Here is an 18,546-nt window from a genome sequence, read left to right as displayed (position 1 = left end):
TCTTCCTCGTCCATAGCAGAGAGCATGAGACTCAGTCTAAACCAACTTCGGTACCCATTTTCTTAGCCAAAGAGTTAGGCAGCAGAAGAACACAGGATCCCTGCTGGCCAACAGACTCCCTCTCCAGCAACTTGCTCTCAGAGGGCCAGCAAACATCCTTTCCTTTCTGGCTGCAGAGTGGTCAGGGCACTCTGTGTACCTAAGCTGTGTACAGCCATGACTCCATTCTTGTGAGGATATCTGTCTGTGGAAAGGGAATGACTAGGCTTGGCAAACAGAGGGAAGCAGAGGTAGGGAAAAGAGAACCTTCCTGGTTTCAATGTTATGTGAACCGATAAGCACACCTTTACACCTAAACAAGTTTGAATTCAATCTGTCAAAAGAAACAGAGCCTTGAGCTCATCTGTAAGTAAGGATAGTAATACTCTGGAAATTTTGTGAAGATAAAATAACATATACACAAAGAACCCAATGGAAAGCTCTCACCCTGCTTGTGACTGCCCCATTCCAACAGGTACCTTTTATTTGTTCTTTAATAGTTCCAAGGAACACTAATTATACAGGCTGTGAATAGTTTTTTCTGAGTTGAAAAAAAGATGAAAGAATTTGAGAAATACTTGGTTAAACAAACTTCTTTCCCAAGGGACTTTGCGGTCTCCAATCATCTTATTTGCCTCATGAATTCCCAAATGGACCAAGTAATATGACCACAGAACCCTTGACCAAAGAGCATCTCCTAACACATTTTGGAAACTCCTCTCTATTAATTCAGCAACTGTACTGTGGCAAACACTGCTTCAGGGAGAATTCCACTGTCACCATCCAGTTCCTTTTCTACTGGAGCCATATTCTAGTGGTTTTCAGCCTCGTTCTGACTATAGCTGTGGGAGTTGGAAAATCACTTCAGTTCCCTGAGTCTCAGCTTCTTCATCTGTAAGTGGATGATGTTAGATTCCACGACGTTGAAAAACTCATCCAGCTGCACAAGTCTGTGCTTATGGGGTTATGAAAGTCTCTGGGAAGATTGCATGTAGAGTGTGTGGATACTCTGAGCCTATGAAGGCCAGGAAAGTCCCAGGCTGTTAAGTGGGGCAAAGAGAAGGAAGATGGGGGACATGCAAGGAACATCAGTCACTAGAACTAGCTCCACTTTCTTAAGGTTTTATTCCAGTAGTCTAGCATAAGCAATCTCTGGGTGATCTCAACTTTGAGGTCACACGTTTAAGGTTTAGATGGAACAAAACTAAATCCTCGTAAAACAAAAGGTTAATGTGACTGAACACCTGCACCATGGAACCTCAAAAGCCAAGAAAACCTAACAGAAAGAGGTAGATCAAACAATTCAGACTCTGACTCTCGAGCAACTCGGGGTTCTTTACTTCCTTATTCAGTTCAAATTCAAGTAAGATAGCTGGGAACCAAGCCTTCTTCTCTTCTATTATTCTCAACTACCCACAGGGGACCCTCTTAGGGATACTTAGTAAGTATAAAAGAAATGACAAAGGAGAAGATCCTTTGAAAACTGCAAAGCACTTCACAAATATGTTAATTTTTATTATTATTATTATTATTCACAACGTTTAAAGTGCAGTATTTATTGGCTTTCCCACAGACATGACTTCAGGCAAGTAATTCACCAGCTCCTCCCTTCATATAAAACAAGGAGAGGATGGGAAAGATTAACTAGAAAATGATGGGGGATGCCTTTGAAAATGAGGGTCACTGCAGTACTTACTGATTAATAGTCATCATACAATTGTGAAGTTATTAATAGCTCTGCGCCCAGCAGAACCCGTGTTCCGCTCCTTTTTCACTTGTTGCCATTTTGATTGAGTCCATTAGCTCCGCTACCCTATAATTAGCACAACACCCTGGAAAATTAATCCCGCCTGGTGAGTCAACATCAGGGAAATGAAACAGACTTCTAAACAATGTTGGGATAAAACTGAAGAGAGGGAATGGAAAGCCTCAAATCCTGATTTGTCAGCTAAAGACAGGGGAGTCCATCTTTCTATTTTCAACAATTGACTTTCAACATTGCTATCAAGATAAACATATTCCTTATTATAATTTTCAATTAATCAGAGAATTATAAGCTGTGACATTATGACTATGTATTCCTTATAACATGTGGCTTTGGAGAAACTGAGCCTGCTAATATAATTAAAATAAATGGCCCAAATCTCTATCTCCTGGCAGAGACTCTGGAGTCAGACTGAGCAGGAGGGTTCTGGGTGAGTGAGCCTGCAGAGGAAGCCTTTTATTAGAAACTAGAGGCCCGGTGCATGACATTCATGTACTTGGGGGAGGGGAAGAAGGTCCCTCAGCTCAGCCTGCACCCTTTCGCAGTCCAGGAGCTCTCAAGGAATGTCTGACTGACAGCTTAGGCCTGCTCCCTTCAATCGGACATCCTTAGCGCCGCCACGGAGGCAGGCTGCTGCGCTTGCCAGCTGTCAGCCCAGCTTGTGGCTGAGTGGCGCTTCCCCTGTGGGAGCGCACTGACCACCAAGGAGCAGCTCCTGCATTGAGCGTCTGCCCTGTGGTGTTCAGTGTGCATCATAGTGACCAGTCATTTCACCATTCAGTCAATTTGCATATTATATTCCCAATGAACCATACCTTCCAGTATTTATGCCTCTCAGTGGTTACTCTTTACATTGGCTTTAGGGTTGGCCATATGATTTGTTTTTTATCAATAGTACCACAATAAAAGTACACTAAAGAGATTTGATAAGCACTCATCCATGAGGTTTTGTACTTTCAGAATTCTCCTTCCTGGAACCCAACCTCCGTCTTTAAGGAAGTCCAAGTTATCCAAATGGAGAGATAGGTTGCATGGAGAAGCCCTGGAAGATGGGTTATTATGCGGAGAGAGAGGCTATGTTGAAGAGCACCAAAACACCCCCAGCCAAGCTTTTAGGTCAATGTTTGGCAAACTTATTAGTCAACAGAGCCAAATATCAACAGTACAACAATTAAAATTTCTTTTGAGAGCAGAAAACCGACTTCTGCGCATGGGTCACGAAGTTTCAATCACATTGTACATGCACATCGACTTCTGCGCATGTGGATTTTGTGGAAGAGCCACACTCAAGGAGCCAAAGAATTGCATGTAGCTCTCGAGCCGCAGTTTGCTGACTACTGTCTTAGGTGAACACAGCTTTATGAGTGATCCCAGTCAATACCAAATGGAGCAGAACTGTCCACCCAGCCTAGAGAATTATGAAAAATAATATATCATTGTTGTTTTAAGCCACATGTATTGGGATGGTTTGAGATATAGCAAATTAATTAATTAATTAATTAATTAATTTTGGAACCCTAAAGATTGCTAGGAGTAAGGGTACACTAAACATAGACCAAGCCTTACAAAAACTGAGGTCTAGTTTTAAAAGAAACTTAATCCTTTATTGGATTAATTTGCTCATCATCCCTACTCCCAATTGTCCACCAGAAGCCAAAATAAATTATTTTATAAGGAATATAAAATCATCTAGAACATCAGGTCATCTGTATAGTTTTTAAACAATATACAATGCCCAGAATTGTTTAAAAAATTATGCTTATAAAAATATAAGATTTGATTGATAGTCAAGAGAAAAATCAGACAATAGAAACACAACCACAAGAGATCCAAATATGGAAGTTATCAGACACAGATTATAAAACAATTGATATGCTCAATAATTAAATGACAAGATAAAGAGTTTCAGCACACATGTGGAAGTTTTAGAATTAGAGTGAAATTATGGAGCTTAAATATGCAATAGCTGAAATTAAAAACTCAATAGATAGACTTAACAGCAGATAAGATGTAGCTAACAAGAGAATTTGGGAACTGTAAGGCAGAACAGAAAAAAAACCAAACTTCAGCCAAAACCGGTTTGGCTCAGTGGATAGAGCGTTGGCTTGGAGACTTAAGGGACCCAGGTTCGATTCCGGTCAAGGGTATGTACCTTGGTTGTGGGCATATCCCCAGTAGGGGGTGTGCAAGAGGCAGCTGATCGATGATTCTCTCTCATCGATGTTTCTAACTCTCTATCTCTCTCCCTTCCTTTCTGTACAAAATCAATAAAATATATTAAAACAAACAAACAAACAAAAAAAAACACACCAAACTTCAGCATAGTCAAAAGACTAAAAAATACACAAATAAGCATAAGAATCAGATATGACTCAGTGAAAAGAGCCTCACATTCACATAGTAGAAGTCCCAAATGGAGAAGAGAGAATAAAATAGAATCCTATATAATAAAAGCCTAATATGCAAATTGACCAAACGGTGGAACGACAGGTCACTATGATGCACATTGACCAGCAGGGGGCAGATGCTCAATGCAGGAGCTGCCCCTGGTGTTCAGTGCACTCCCACAGGGGGAGCACTGCTCAGCCAGAAGCTGGGCTCATGGCTTGGGAGCGCAGCAGCAACGGTGGGTACCTTTCCCATCTGCTATAGGCAGACATCCCCTGAGGGGTCCTGGACTGCGAGAGGGCACAGACCGGGCTGAGGGAACCCCACCCCTCCAGTGCATAAAGTCATGCACCGGGCCTCTAGTTAATATATAAAGAAATAACGGCCAGGGATTTTCTAAGCTAATGAAAGATTTCAAGTCACATAGTTTCTTAAATATGTGACAAACTCCATTAAAGATAAGTAAAAATGAAAACCACCCCTAGACACATTACAGTAAAACTGCCAGAAACCAAGAAGAAAAAAAGACAGATATTGTAGATTGGATAAGAAAACAAAACTCAATTATTAATAATATTTTTTCTACTTGTCTGAATCACTTCAAAATAAAATGCTTTAAAGAAAGAAGCTTATTTATTTCCCTCCCCCCAGCCTCTTTGACAGCTATCAGATTACTGTCTATATCTATGGGTCTGTTTTTCTTTATTAATTTGCTTTTATAGATTCCACATGTAAGGGAACTCATATATTATGCCTTTCTCTAATTTATTTTTACTTAGAAAATACTCAATTCTTCATTTCAAAGTGGTTACCTAAGAAGGCTGACTGGTCTTGTCTCCTAACTGGATTCTCTACCTTTATTCTCCCCCCACTCTAGACCATTCTCTACTCTGCAGTAGGTCGAACTAAAATTTAAATTGAAATGTTTCAGTGGCTTCTCATTCCCTCAGAATAAAATTCGAAGTTCTCATCACAGTAGTTTAAGTGCCCATCTCAGGTCCTTTCTCTACCTTTCTAGATTCCTGTCTCACAACTACCTCTCTAGTTCTCCACACTCAAGCCATATTTCACTGGCTATGCATTCCTCTAAACTGCTTTCTTCTCCCCCACTTCAGGGTCTTTGTGTATGCTGTTCCTATTCTTTGGTACTTCCTCCCCTCATCTCATATTCCTTTTCCTGGATTTCCTACTTTCGTTCAGGTTATAGTTTAAATATCATTTCCTCTTGGAAAATTTTCAGAATTCCTAGACAGGGTAATTTATGCCACAGAGGGCAATAAACTTTCTCCTGACATCCCAAAATTTTTCTATCAAAGTAACTATCCCACTTTATGACTACTGCTTATTGTGGATCTCCCTATAAAGACTGTCAGTTCTAAAAGGGCAAAAATCATGTATGTCTTGCTCACAGTTGTCTTCCTAGTCCTCAGCCTGGCAAAACACACACACACAAACAAACAAACAAACAATAAACACACACAAAAAGAAAAACAAACAAAAAATATTTTTAAAATTATTTATTAATCAATATTAGAAAACCCTCATATTTTATCTTCAAGACAGTCCATCACACCTCTCTTATAGACCTAGCTATTTTTATTTTTATTTTCTAGAAGCTTCTAGGGAAGGGTAAATGTGAACTTACTACGCTTTACTTTTTTTGTTTTGTTAACATTTTCAAGATTTTGCTGCAATGAAGATAAATATAAAGCAAAAAAATAACTTAAAAATGTAAGTGAAAGTATAGTCATACTATATACCCCTTTCCACCTATCCCAATTCCAGAGTGTTTATTCTTGCTCTCTTACATGCAAAAAAGTGTGATTATTCTACTTGTATCCTCAAATGACTCTCTGGCTTTTCAGTCACTCCAGCGTCCAGTTCACAAATGGCCTTCCTTGTTTTTTTGCAGCCGTGGTGGCTCCTTTCCAATTTTTATCACGGACTTTGTTTTTCTCTGCTTCCTTCTCTGCTTCCTCTTCTCAGCTCAGCACAGCTTCCTCTGTCATGTTCTATAAACCTGCCACTGTTGATGAGTCTTTTTATGTGCTATCTGAATTGGTGAGCGCTGTCTCATTATCCCTTGTGTTCTATTTTGAATTTTAGTGGCAAATAATTTTTTTCTTTACTTGTTCCTTTCCCTCCCCTTGCAGCTCATTTAATTTGGTCCCTTAATTAGCTTTTCATTTGACAAAATTGAAGGCACCCTTTTGCCACCATCAAATTTTGTCTGCTTTGTTTTATTTGTGTCACCATTGTCAAGAACAGTATCTGGCACCTGATCCAGACTCAGTACCTATTTGTTGAGTACATTGAATACCTTGGCATGTACCCTGTGACAGGCTGCTTGGGCTGATTTAGATTTTACCTTTGTTCTTCATACGCCACAGATCAATACCTAAAACACCATTGAGTACCTAAAACTTGATGACACAATAAAATTTCACTTCAGTATAAATGTTGTGACCTGACCCAATTATAGGCATTCTTCCTTAGAAGGTTATTTGTTGTTATCCAGAAATGTAAGAAGAAGAATTTGTTTTATTTTCATGTAGAAACTAAGAGACTTGACTCCCTTTGAATATTAAGCCTAGTCTTTGGTCTGTAATCTAGCCTTCATTCAGTACAATGAATACAGTTGCTCCATCTAAATGTAAACAACAGTGGTAAGTTCACTCTGTAAATCAAATCGCTGGTGTTTATAAACATAGGTAGCAAGTAGCAAGCAAGAAGGGCTCATGGTCCAGGGGAAAAGCTGCTAACAGAGAAAATTTGCTAGGCTGGCAATAGGAGGGGTGTGATGGGATGGGGGGGGGGGGGGGGGCGGGGAAGGTTAGCTGGTGAGATGAACTAAATTAGCAAGTACTCAGTGACATAAGGAGAAGGCATCATGACCTTGGAGAGGGTAAGAAAAGAACCTAGGATTAGTGTGAATTAAAGGAAATTGAGGGGCGTGTCGGGTAGAGCAAAGGCCAGTGCTTAGATGGTGGAGTCAAGGGGGCTGGCGATAGGGCCCTCGAGCTCTAATGCCAAAGGTGACAAGAGAAAGCAGATCGAGCAATGGGGAGAGGGTTGCTCAAGGACTCAAAGGCCAGAAGTGGAGGGAATCCTGAGCCAGAGGCTGCAGTGTGTGGGGCGGGTGGGTCAGCAGCAGGTGGGGGCAGTCTGTGGCCGGGGAAGTTTTCCTAGACAGCGCTGAGATGGAGAGCTAAGGCTGTAACTCGGACTTCAGACTCTCAGGGGCGTTCAGCCAGGTTTGGTGGCCACTCAGTGTTGGAGGGAAAACTCAGTGAAGGTTGGGATTTCATTTCAACCGGTTTAAGGCGATTTCAGAGAGACGGAGGGACTTGGGTCAAGTGCACGTGGGGGTACATTTCACCCGTGTTTGGGCATGAACTCAGGTCGCGGTTGGGCTGTGTTTCAGGCTGCAGCTGGCAGGTGCATTTCCCTCCGCACCGGGAGTCCAGGCGCGGCTGGAGGTCGCCAAGTGCATGGCCTTCAGGACGCGGTGCGGGTCAGTAGCGGTGTCCAGCGGGGACTCCGGAGGTGCGGGTGCGGGTTCGAGGCGGAGGGGCCGCGGTCCCCGGACCCTGGGCTCGGGGCTCGGCGGCGGGCGCTCCCGGGGGAGCCTGTGGCCGGAGACGTGTGCGAGCGGCGCAGCGACGACCGAGGATCCTCCCTCGCTCCGCCCGGGCCTCGCGGGGGCCCTTTCACCGTAGAGACGCTTTTCGGCGTCGCCCCTCCCTTCGCTCCTTTAAGAAAAAAAAAAAAGAAAGAAAAAAAAATCACCTCTAACCTTTCCCGTGAACCGTGGGCCTCGGGCCACTTCCGGGAGCGGAGGCGCGCCCCGCGGGCGGGGGCGGAGGCGCGGGCGGCGGCGGCAGCGGGGGAGGGGAGGAGGCGGAGGCCAACATGGCGGCGCGCAGGGCTGGGCCCGGCCGCCGCGCCTGAGCGCCCCACCGCCCTCGCTCGGCCCGCGGCGCGCACGCCCGCACTCAGCCCGGCGCGGCGGCCTCGGGGGGCGCAGGCCCGGAGCGCGGAGGCCTCCGGAGCGCGGGGACGGCGCCGGGGCGGCCCCGCGCGGCCCGCCAAGCCCGGCGCCCGCAGCCTCGCCGCCCGCCGGCCGGCGCGGCCCGGACGCCCGCGCCATGGAGTCGGAGGAGGAGCAGCACATGACCACGCTGCTGTGCATGGGCTTCTCGGACCCCGCCACCATCCGCAAGGCCCTGCGCCTGGCCAAGAACGACATCAACGAGGCCGTGGCGCTGCTCACCAACGAGCGGCCGGGCCTGGACTACGGCGGCTACGAGCCCATGGACAGCGGCGGCGGCGGCGGCGGCCCCGGGCCCGGGCCCGGCGGGGGACCGCGCGGCGACGGCGGCGGGGACGGCGGCCCCTCCCGCGGCGGCAGCACCGGAGGCGGCGGCGGCGGCGGCGGAGGAGGAGGCGGCGGCTTCGACCCCCCGCCCGCCTACCACGACGTGGTGGACGCCGAGGTGAGCCGGGCAGCCGGGCCCCGCGGGGAGGCCGCTGGGTGGCGGGGACACACCCCGCTGGGCGGCATGCGGAGGGGCTCGGTGTGGGGCGCAGAGCCCCGGAGAAGGGAGCCCCGGGCCCGTCGGGGGCGGAGGTCACCGCCCTGGGGTCCGGTGGGGAGAGGGACCCCTGGAGAAGGGCCGAGTGGGGCTTGGAGTGCAGCGCTGGGCTGCGCGGTGAGGAGGGTGAGGAGGGGGCTCCAGGCTCCGGGTCGCGGATGGGCCGCAGGGTCCCGGGCCGGCCTCGGAGATGGGGAAGGCACCCGGGACCCTGAGCACGGTGTCTCGGGGTGGGGGGCAGACATGGGGCACGAGGAGTAGACGAGGCTAGGCTCTGAGATTTGGTGACACCGCGTTCCCGGGAATGAATGGGAGACGCACCCGGTGCGGAGTCGGACAGAGAAAGTGTGATGGGCCGCCAGCACGAGTGGCCCTTTGCTAGGCACCAGGGAGGATGGCTGCGAGGAGTGGGCTTTGGGTTTCCTTTAGGCGAAGACCCAAAAGAGGAAGATGGGGCAGGATCTGACACGAAGAGGGGTGAGGTCAGGATCTGACACGAAGAGGGGCCGGGCAGGGCTGGGGTGACAGGACTTGATGTACGGTGGGGGGTGGGGGACACGCAGCTGCAATGAGGTCTGGTGCGGATCGGGATAGGGGTGTGTGTGTTGGGGGGGGGGGGTGAGCCCGCAAGCATTAATAAGGTCAGGCATTAAAATCGGTGGGGATTGGACTGAGAGGTTAGAGGTCAGAGGTCAGAGGCCCGGGTGTAGCTGAGGAGGGACTGGGCAGTGGTGGGGACTGGGATAAGAGGATGAAGCTGGAACCAAGACTGGGTGGGGAGAGGCCTGGTCATAGATAAGGTCATCAATGAGGGAAAACTGGCCTGGGGGAAGGAACTGTCTGCAGAGGAGGGAAATGGGAGTGGAGGAGGAAAGTGATCGAGGTGAATGGCTTTGGTGATACATCTCAAGTCTGGGTAGAGAACATTAGGGCTGTTTAATTTGGGATGTGAGCAAAGAACATTGGGGGAGGGAGGCACAGGAAGGTGCGGATGAACTTTAACTGCTATTTAAAAAATGATGAACCAGAAGCAACATGGCAGCCGTTGGCAGGAGTTTCCATCAGATTCATTGGGTCGAGTATTTGAAAAGGTCCAGTAGAGCTGGTGGGCCTGATCACTGAAGAACACATTTTCAGTTGGTGGTTTGTGTTCTTAAGTAGATATAGGAATTTGGTTAATTCTTTTTGGGGGTGGTGGTGGTGAGGGGGGGATAATTCTTAATGAAGCTAAGCCTTCTGCAAGATTTTTCCCTAAATAGTGTTATATTCTTTTAATTACATACTTTTGCAGCAATTGCTTGGACTTAAGTAGCTTGGAAGAGAGGGCACTTCAAAAAAACCAGTTTTCTTCTCAAGGTTTCTTTGGTTTCCAGACTTCTATACACTTGATTGAGTGCCCTGTGTTACCCAGTAACTCAACTGTATCATTGATTAATGTATGGCAGTAAGATTGTTATTTCTAGTTTGGAAATTAAAAAAAATTCCATGTCATTAGCTAACTGTACTTAAGTCACTTTATAAGAAATGAGCTTCTCTTTGCAAGCAAGCCCCCGTTACCCCTCTTCTTGTTCCTTCCACTTTTGACCCAGTTTTGAAATAAAAAAGCTACTGCTTTTGCTGAGGCATTTGTGTAACTTTACAAAGCTCAGTGAGAAAAATCCTCATTTTGTGAGCAATTTTATTCTCTTTTTCTTTGGCCACATTTTAATTTTCTGTGATTGAAAAACCAAGTTAAATTACAATGCTTGGTGGTACTTTAATATTAGCTGTGCTACCTGTATATTTAAGTACAAAGTATTGGAACTGGCTTTTCACATGTTGATAGGCTAAGAAGTTTGCTTTCAGGTAAAACCAAGAGGATCTATGTCTTTTTGAGGAATTGTGTCCAGTTTTTATTTCCTCTTGAACTGTCGATTTGGCCTGGGGAGGCTGCACCATTTAATTCTGAAAACTCACAAGGCGCTGGTGACTGAGGCTGCTTTACCCAGAAGCATATTGGCAGAATACAGGCAGACACAGGAACCTGGTGAGAATGTTTAACCCAATTTTTGCCTCTTACAAGTCTTCTTGCATGCCACCTGTGCAGCTTATTGGCCACCCTTGCTATAGTGGGAAACTGAAACTTTGATCTTGGGGAATAGGGAAAGTTGCGAATTGCTGTTGAGTATTTCAACATGTCAGGCATTGTTTTAGGTACTTTGTATATATTTATTTAATCCTTAGTGAGGTAGTTAATAATATCACCATTTTAGATATATGGTTAGTTAGTGGCAGAGTCTTAATTTAAACCTGGGTCCCTCTGACTTTAAAGACTGTGTTTTTGACTCTGCTTAACTCATGGTTTTAGGATTGAATTCAACCTTTTTATAATAAAAGCCTAATATGATAAGTGTCCAGTCATCTGTTCAACCAATTAAAGCGTAATATGCTAATGATATGCTAAGGCCACTCAACTGCTCGCTATGATGTGCACTGACCGCCAGGGGGTAGCTGCTCCCACCGGTAGGTTAGTTTGCTGCTAGGGTCCAGCTGATCAGTGTGAGCAAGATGGGCCCGACACTCCCTGGAGTCCTCCTGCATCCTCCCTGGCCCTGATCTTGAACCAGTGGGGTCCCTCAGCCTGGCCTGTGTCCTCTGGCAATCCAGGACCCCTCAGGGGATGTCGGAAAGCCAGTTTCAGCCGATTCCGCAGGCCAGGCCGATGGACCCCACTAATGCATGAATTCATGTACCAGGCCTCTAGTTTTAGGATAAGAAGGAAAAATAAGGAAATACAATACTTAGGGGGCTACAGTGCAAGTCTAGAAATGAGGTGGCAAGCACTGAATCAAGGCATTAGGAATAGAATAGTAATTATTCTAAAAGGAGAATTATAGATTTTTGAAGCAGAATACTTTAGAAATTAATAATTAGCTTAGCTGTCTTGTTTTACAAATGCAGTCTTGCAGTCCCCAAAGGAAGTGGCTTGGCCCTACAGAGCCAGTTAATGAAAGAGATAGGACTGGAACTCAGGCCTTCTCACTGCAAATCCAGTGCATGTTCTGTCCACCAGCTATTTTTGTTTCAAAGGAAAGAGACAAGATACAGTAATGGGTTAAAGGGGATGAAGAAAAGGGAAGTGTAACAAACAGGGTGAAGTTTGTCGGTTCTTGTATGATTTACCCGTTTTATTTCTGAAAAGTGAGTATCTTATTTTAAATTATATAACACTACTTACTGAATAGAAAATTTTAGTTTCAGTGTTCTCTTAAAAATATTTGGGAATATATGATTAAAACCTAGTATACAGATTTAAATCTAATTGTTTTTAAAAGAAAAATGATTACATTTGTATTTGTAGTCTGGGGACAGGAATGCTCCTCTCATTCAGGAACGATCCTCTCTCTCCTTGTTTCCTTCCCTGTCCTGGGGCTGGGCGTATGGGACAGAACAGAACATGAAGATTGCATTCTGGCTGATCTTAGGGCAAGGCCTCTCATTTTACAAGAAGTAACTTCCCAAGGTCATGTAGCTCATTAGGGAAATCAGTTTAGTAATTTGGGTCCATGCTATAATTAGGATTTGGTTTAAAAATTAAATTTTGGAAAGTAAAAGCAGTTAACTTCTGATTCCATGGAAGCCAGGAGAATGCAGAGAAAGAAGACCCAGCCATCTAGCAGAACACATAAAACTTCACAGAAAACCACCTTTTTAATTTCCTCTGTTAAGTTAAGGTATTGTTTTGCAGAAAGTTGTGTGTGGTGTTAGTAGTGTTGGACGTGGATGTATGTATAATTCTTAGTCTCTGAGTTTGGAAGGAACTTCAAGAAGCTCTCAGTTTTGATTTTGAATAGCATTTCTTTAGAACCTTTCCCAGGCTGGTGAGAGCCTGTTCTAATATTAAAGAGTGAGATCTGACAGCTGCTGTAAATAATTTATTCAGATATTTAACACTCCCACTGTCAAGAGTTCTTTACTGTTTCTTATGTGGGTAATATAAACCCCTCTGGCCACTGCTGAGGGCATGCTCATGGCTCTGCCCTTCACCGAGTGGGAGAGTTGTTCCTTTAAGACTTGTGATCCTGTTAAAGGGACCAGTAGAAATCAGAACCAGGTATTGTCGTGGGCATCTTATAAAATTTAACTGTGAAATGTATCTTATTTATTATTAAGTCTCCTTATTTGTCTTTAGAAAACACCAAAATGGTTTTTCAAGGAGATTTCTGCAACAGCTAGAAATACCTTTCTGTGATAATTAATATTCTTAGAAGTGACATTTAATACTGTTGCCTAGCAATATTGTGAACTCCTTGTTTTGTTATTGTTTTAATGTGTACATTCCTTCTGGAGTTATTTTATCAAAAGTGTTTGCAAGATTTCATTGCTTCTTTGTTTTTTTTTTGTTTTGTTTTTTACATTAAAAAAAATTTTTTTTTTTTTTAAGGTATCACATATTTGTCTTCAACCCCCCATTCCATCCCCCACCCCTCCCCACGCATGCCCCCTCCCCCCTATTGTCCCTGACCACTGGTTAGGCTCCTATGTGTGCACACAAGTCCTTTGGTTGATCTCTCCCTTTTATCCCCGCCCTCCCTCTGAGGTCCAACCCTCTGACCCATGGCTCCTTGTTCATCCGTCTGTTCTTGTTCATCCGTCTATGTTGTTCACCATTTCCCCTAGATGAGTGAGATCATGTCCTACTGGAAATATACTTATAAGAATCGAAAATGAGACATGCAATAATCATTATGCTGAAAGGCAAATGAATCAGTCTGCAGTGAGTTTCTTTCTGGGCCAACAGTTCTTTTGAGACCCAAATTCAATGTCAAACAGTTTCTTATGGGTACATGTCAGCAATGATATTTCAGTTCTGGATGGTGGGCAAATGGTGGTGATGCAGGTCCGACCCTCTCTGGTTTGGTCCCGGGCAACCTGCAGTGATACACAGCTGCTGACTGCTATTATGGCAAGGCGTCGTCAGCGTCTTCCATCTCTGGACTGCTTCTCTTCTGTCTTCATGGTTGGGGTAGTCCTGTTAATTCCTCTCTGTTGCCAGAATCCACATGGTCTCAGAGTTGTTTTCTGAAAATATACAAACATATTCTCGACCAAAAGTGAATAAAAGAATATTTTCTATAATTTGACTTGGGATCCTTTTTCATTTTTTGCCCAAATGATTTTCCTCTGGCTTATTTTGATACCATGTGTGTTTTTCATGGGTGTCTTGCTGAGAGCATTACAATTAATTTTCTAAAGTACAAATTTTCTAGATATAATCTACTTACAGGATATTTTTCCTTAGATGATATTCTTTTACCTTTCCCTTTTTTTGATTTAAATATTAGGAGGCTTTTGAAAATTTTATAATGTAGTCTTAATAGCTTTTAAATTTTACTATTTGCACTACAATGTGACTGCTTTAGGTTCATTTTCTGTTGTGAGATCTTATCCTGAGATGAACTACCAATAAAAATTTTAGTTAACACTTCAGGAACAGCTTTTTGTCCAGTGCAATTAGTTTTTCTAGAATATTTGATTACTTCAATTAGCCAATTTAAATTAGCCCGAAAACTTGTCTACTATTTTACTGTCAAATTTATTACTCTAAAACAATCATATTTTTACAGTGTAAATATTAGGGGAGGTACATAGTTATTAACTTAATGAGGATACTCCTAAGCTGGCCTTTGCTAAAAACTCAAGGGGCCAAAGAGCCGCATGTGCCTTGCAAGCCGCAGGTTGCTGACCGCTGTTAGTGTCAACCTGCATCCGAAGGGTCCCATGAGTGATTCCCAGGTAAGGGCATGTGTGTGGGTTGCTGGTTGCATCCCCGGGGTGTATGGGAGGCAGGCAATCATGGATGTCTCTCCCTCACAGGGGTGTTTCTGTCTCTCTCCCGCTACATCTCTCTGAAAAATCAAAGAATCCACTCCCTCTCTGAAAAATCAAAGAAGAAAATATCCTTGTGTGAGGATTAGCTAAATAAATAAATAAATAAATAGATAGATAGATAGATAGATAGGTAAATGTATGTTCCGTGTGTGAATTTTACAGTTTGGAGAACGAAGACCCCGAGTGGTCTGTGTTGTTCCAAAGAAGATAGGCTGTGACTATGGTGAACTCCAGGGAGGGTCCTACAGCTTGGGAGCGCCCTCTGCCAGAGCTGCTGGGATTGCGCTGGAGGAGGCGCAGATAAATCATGGAGCTATTTTGGGCTAGACAATTCCAAAGAGTTTTTATTTTTATTTATTTATTATTTTATTATTATTATTATTTTTTAAATCAGTCTTTATTGTTCATATTATTACAAAGGTTCCTCATTTCTTCCCCCCTCCACCAGGTTCCCACCCCACACTCCGCCCTCTCCCCACCCCCCATTGTCCTCATCCATAGGTGCACAGTTTATGTTCAGTCTCTTCTTCCCTCCCTTCCCCCCCCCCCAGAACAGTCAGTCCACTCCCCTCCCATATCGCCGACTCTACTATAATACAATGAACAGCTATTATTGTTCATCAGGTTTTTCAATCTCCTTTTTTTTTTTTTTTTAATTAATAAACTTTTACACTTCTAACAATAAATTTTAAAATCTAATAACTTTAAACCTTTTTTTTTTTTTTTTCTGCCCTGGGAATTGAGAGCAAACTTGTTTACATGTAAACTTGCCTTTGGGCTATCAAAAGGTGTAGCCATTCAAGTGTAAATGGACACATTGTTAAACATAGCTGCTGGTTGGAATTGGATTACCTGTTCTGGGTAGGAAGGGCTTGTCATTCCCTTTCTCCATTAAAATTAAGGTGTTAGCTTTAAAACCTCTTTTTGGCAAGAGACCTTAAACTTTCAGAACTTTAAATTTTTCAGATAGTAAATCAGTTACTTAGCATTTTCTCAAATCAATAATACCTCCACATGCCCAAGGATACACTTCACACAAAAGACATTTCCAAATAGATCAACCAACATCATCCAGGCCCCACACAAGGCACTCACAGATCAACACCCCAGCGCTATACTAACTCAACACACCCAGCTCTAAGCCTTCATCACTTGATTCAGCAGACCCTCAAGTTCCCGCAAAAGTTTCCAGCCATGTCTGAGAGGCAGCCTTGGGGCGGGGGCAGGCGAGGAGCGAGCTGTTTCGGGCCTGGCTGCTCCGGGCCTGGCCTCTGTTGCTCTGGTCCGTTCCACAACCAGTTGCTCTGGGTCTGGCCACTGCCGCTCCCGACCTGGCTGCTCTGGGCTTGGCTGCTGCTGCTCTGGGCCTGGCCGCACCCGACCCGGCTGCTCTGGGCCCGGTTGCTCCAGGCCCGGCCACTCCAGGCCTGGCCGCTCCCAGCCTGGCAGCTGCTGCTCCGGGCCTGGCCGCTCCCGACCTGGCTGCTCCGGGCTTGGTTGCTGCTGCTCTGGGCCTGGCCGCTCCCGACCCGGCTGCTCTGGACCCGGCTGCTCCGGGCCTGGCCGCTCCTGGCCTGGCTGCTGCTGTTCTGGGCCTGGCTGCTCCCGACCCGGCTGCTCTGGGCCCGGCTGCTCCGGGCCCGGCCGCTCCGGGCCTGGCGGCACCTGACCCGGCTGCTCTGGGCCCAGCCGCTCCGGGCCCTGCTGCTCAGGGCCTGGCCGCTCCCAGCCTGGCAGCTGCTGCTCTGGGCCCAGCCGCTCCGGGCCCTGCCGCTCCGAGCCTGGCAGCTCCCGACCTGGCTGCTCCGGGCTTGGTTGCTGCTGCTCTGGGCCTGGCTGCTCCCGACCTAGCTGCTCCGGGCTTGGTTGCTGCTGCTCTGGGCCTGGCTGCTCCAGGCTTGGTTGCTGCTGCTCTGGGCCTGGCTGCTCTGGACCTGGCTGCTCCGGGCCTGGCCGCTCCCGGCCTGGTTGCTGCTGTTCTGGGCCTGGCTGCTCCCGACCCGGCTGCTCCGGGCCCAGCCGCTCCGGGCCTGGTCGCTCCCAGCCTGGCAGCTGCTGCTCTGGGCCTGGCTGCTCCAAGCATGGTTGCTGCTGCTCTGGGCCTGGCTGCTCCCGACCCGGCTGCTCTGGGCCCGGCTGCTCCGGGCCTGGCTGCTTCCCACCTGGCGGCTCCAAGCATGGTTGCTGCTGCTCTGGGCCTAGCTGTTCCCGACCCGGCTGCTCTGGGCTCGGCTGCCCTGGGCCTGGCCACTCCGAGCCTGGCAGGGATGCTCCGGGCTTGGCTGCTGCTGTTCTGGGCCTGGCTGCTCCCGACCCAGCTGCTCTGGGCCCGGCTTCTCCGGGCCCGGCCACTCCAGGTCTGGGTGTTCCTGGACTGGCCACCCTGTGCTTGGCTGCCTACGCCTCAGGCCTGGCTGCCACTGCCCCAGGTCTGGCTGCTCCGGGCCTGGATGTTGCTGCTCCAGGCCCGGCTGCCACTGCCTTGTACCTGGCCACTCTAGGCCTGGCCGCCGTTTCAACATTCTGTCCTTTTTTTTTAAAAAACGCATTTATGTTGCATTGTTGGCTGCTGAGTTGAGTTCTGACTTAGTCTTCGATTTTTCAAGATCTTCTTTGTATTCTTTCTTAAGTAATTTTACTATCGTTTGCTCTCACTTGATTTCTTCACATTAAAAACTTCTTCAATTTCTTCCTCCTTGTCCTAGAAGCTCAGCAGGTTGGCCTGTGGCACCCCTTTGTTCTCCGCGGGCTCCCGCGCTGCTTCAGCCTGTTGCCGGGGTCGGCGCCGCCCAGGAAGCAGCCCCCGGCCTCGGCTCCGTGGCCCACGCTCAGCGGTCGAAGGCCCCGCCTCCCCCCCCCCCCTCCCCTGGGGGGCTCCGTCGCCCGGCTCCTTGCTGGCGCCCGGCTGGCCAGTGTCTGGCAGGGGCTCCTGCTCCTCGTCGCGTTCCTCCAGTCTGGAGCTTTTTTTCTCCTTCCCGCTAGGGGAGTCTAGCATCAGAGTCAACAGACTGTCCTCTGCGTGCAATGTGCGCAACTCCGGGGGCTCTGCTTTTCGCCGCTCCCCTGGGATTCGCCTCACAGCCCCGTCTCCCCCTGCCCGAGCCTGGGTCCCCAGGGTCTGGCCCATAACTGGGGCTCAGCGCTGCCGGTTCTGGGGTTCAGCCCAGGCCGGGGCTTTTATTTCCTTTCTGCTAGGGAACGCCAGGCAGGGACCCAGCCTTCTCCTCCTCTCCGGCTGCGTCCTCTCCGCGCGCACGCGTACCTGCCTGCTCGCAGCATGTCTCCGTACCTTAGGCTTTTTCAGCTCCTCTGATTTTCCTTCTGGTTTTCTCTTTCCTTCTTGTTGTAGAATTTTTAGTCAGTCGACTACCTGTAGCTCTGGGCAATGTCCACTCTACATTTTAGTTATATTCCATTGAAATTGTTGTTTGCTGCTGCGGTTAGGTGTCTACCTGAGCAGCCATCTTGAATCCTCCTTCCTTCTTTGTTTTTTAAGAGCCTCAAAGCTAGTCCTGCTATAATCACAAAAGTAAAAATCACATTAATTTGTAGTTTCTTAACTTACCTCATTTCTGCCTCTCCCCCCCTTAGTAAATAGTAGTTGTAAATGAATTAAAATTGTAATACCATCAATATTTATATTAAAAGTTATGTCCCTTTTCCCTAAAATATACACCTCTAGTACATTTAAGTTTGGAGTAAATGTCAACTGAATTTTAGTTAATTATTAGTGATTTAAATATCTAACCCATAATCAGTTGAAAGTATATAAAATAAAAATGAGTCTGAAAGATAGTTCAATTTTTGAAATAAAAATTTCTTTATAGTATATATGTATCTCCTTTGAGAATTAGGTTTGTGAGTTCATCTAATAGGTTCTTACCTGTT

The 18,546-nt window shown here is 46.6% G+C and overlaps 1 protein-coding gene across 3 annotated transcripts in view; it reads left to right on the top strand.

Annotated features, from left to right (window-relative positions):
- The first annotated feature begins 8,226 nt into the window (after positions 1–8,226).
- The window catches only part of USP24 (ubiquitin specific peptidase 24), a 131,610-nt gene continuing 121,290 nt past the window's right edge, over positions 8,227–18,546 (top strand). For all 3 annotated transcript variants that reach the window (XM_084874453.1, XM_084874454.1, XM_084874452.1), the window contains exon 1: positions 8,227–8,688. In XM_084874453.1, the coding sequence (XP_084730579.1) occupies positions 8,341–8,688 (348 nt within the window). In that variant the 5' untranslated portion in view covers positions 8,227–8,340. The remainder of the gene's footprint in view (positions 8,689–18,546) is intronic.

The sequence above is a fragment of the Pipistrellus hanaki genome (genome assembly GCF_964339955.1).
Source record: "Pipistrellus hanaki genome assembly, chromosome: 2".
Lineage (NCBI taxonomy): Eukaryota > Metazoa > Chordata > Mammalia > Chiroptera > Vespertilionidae > Pipistrellus > Pipistrellus hanaki.
Note: the sequence above shows the minus strand (reverse complement) of the source record. Positions and strands in the feature narration are given on the sequence as shown.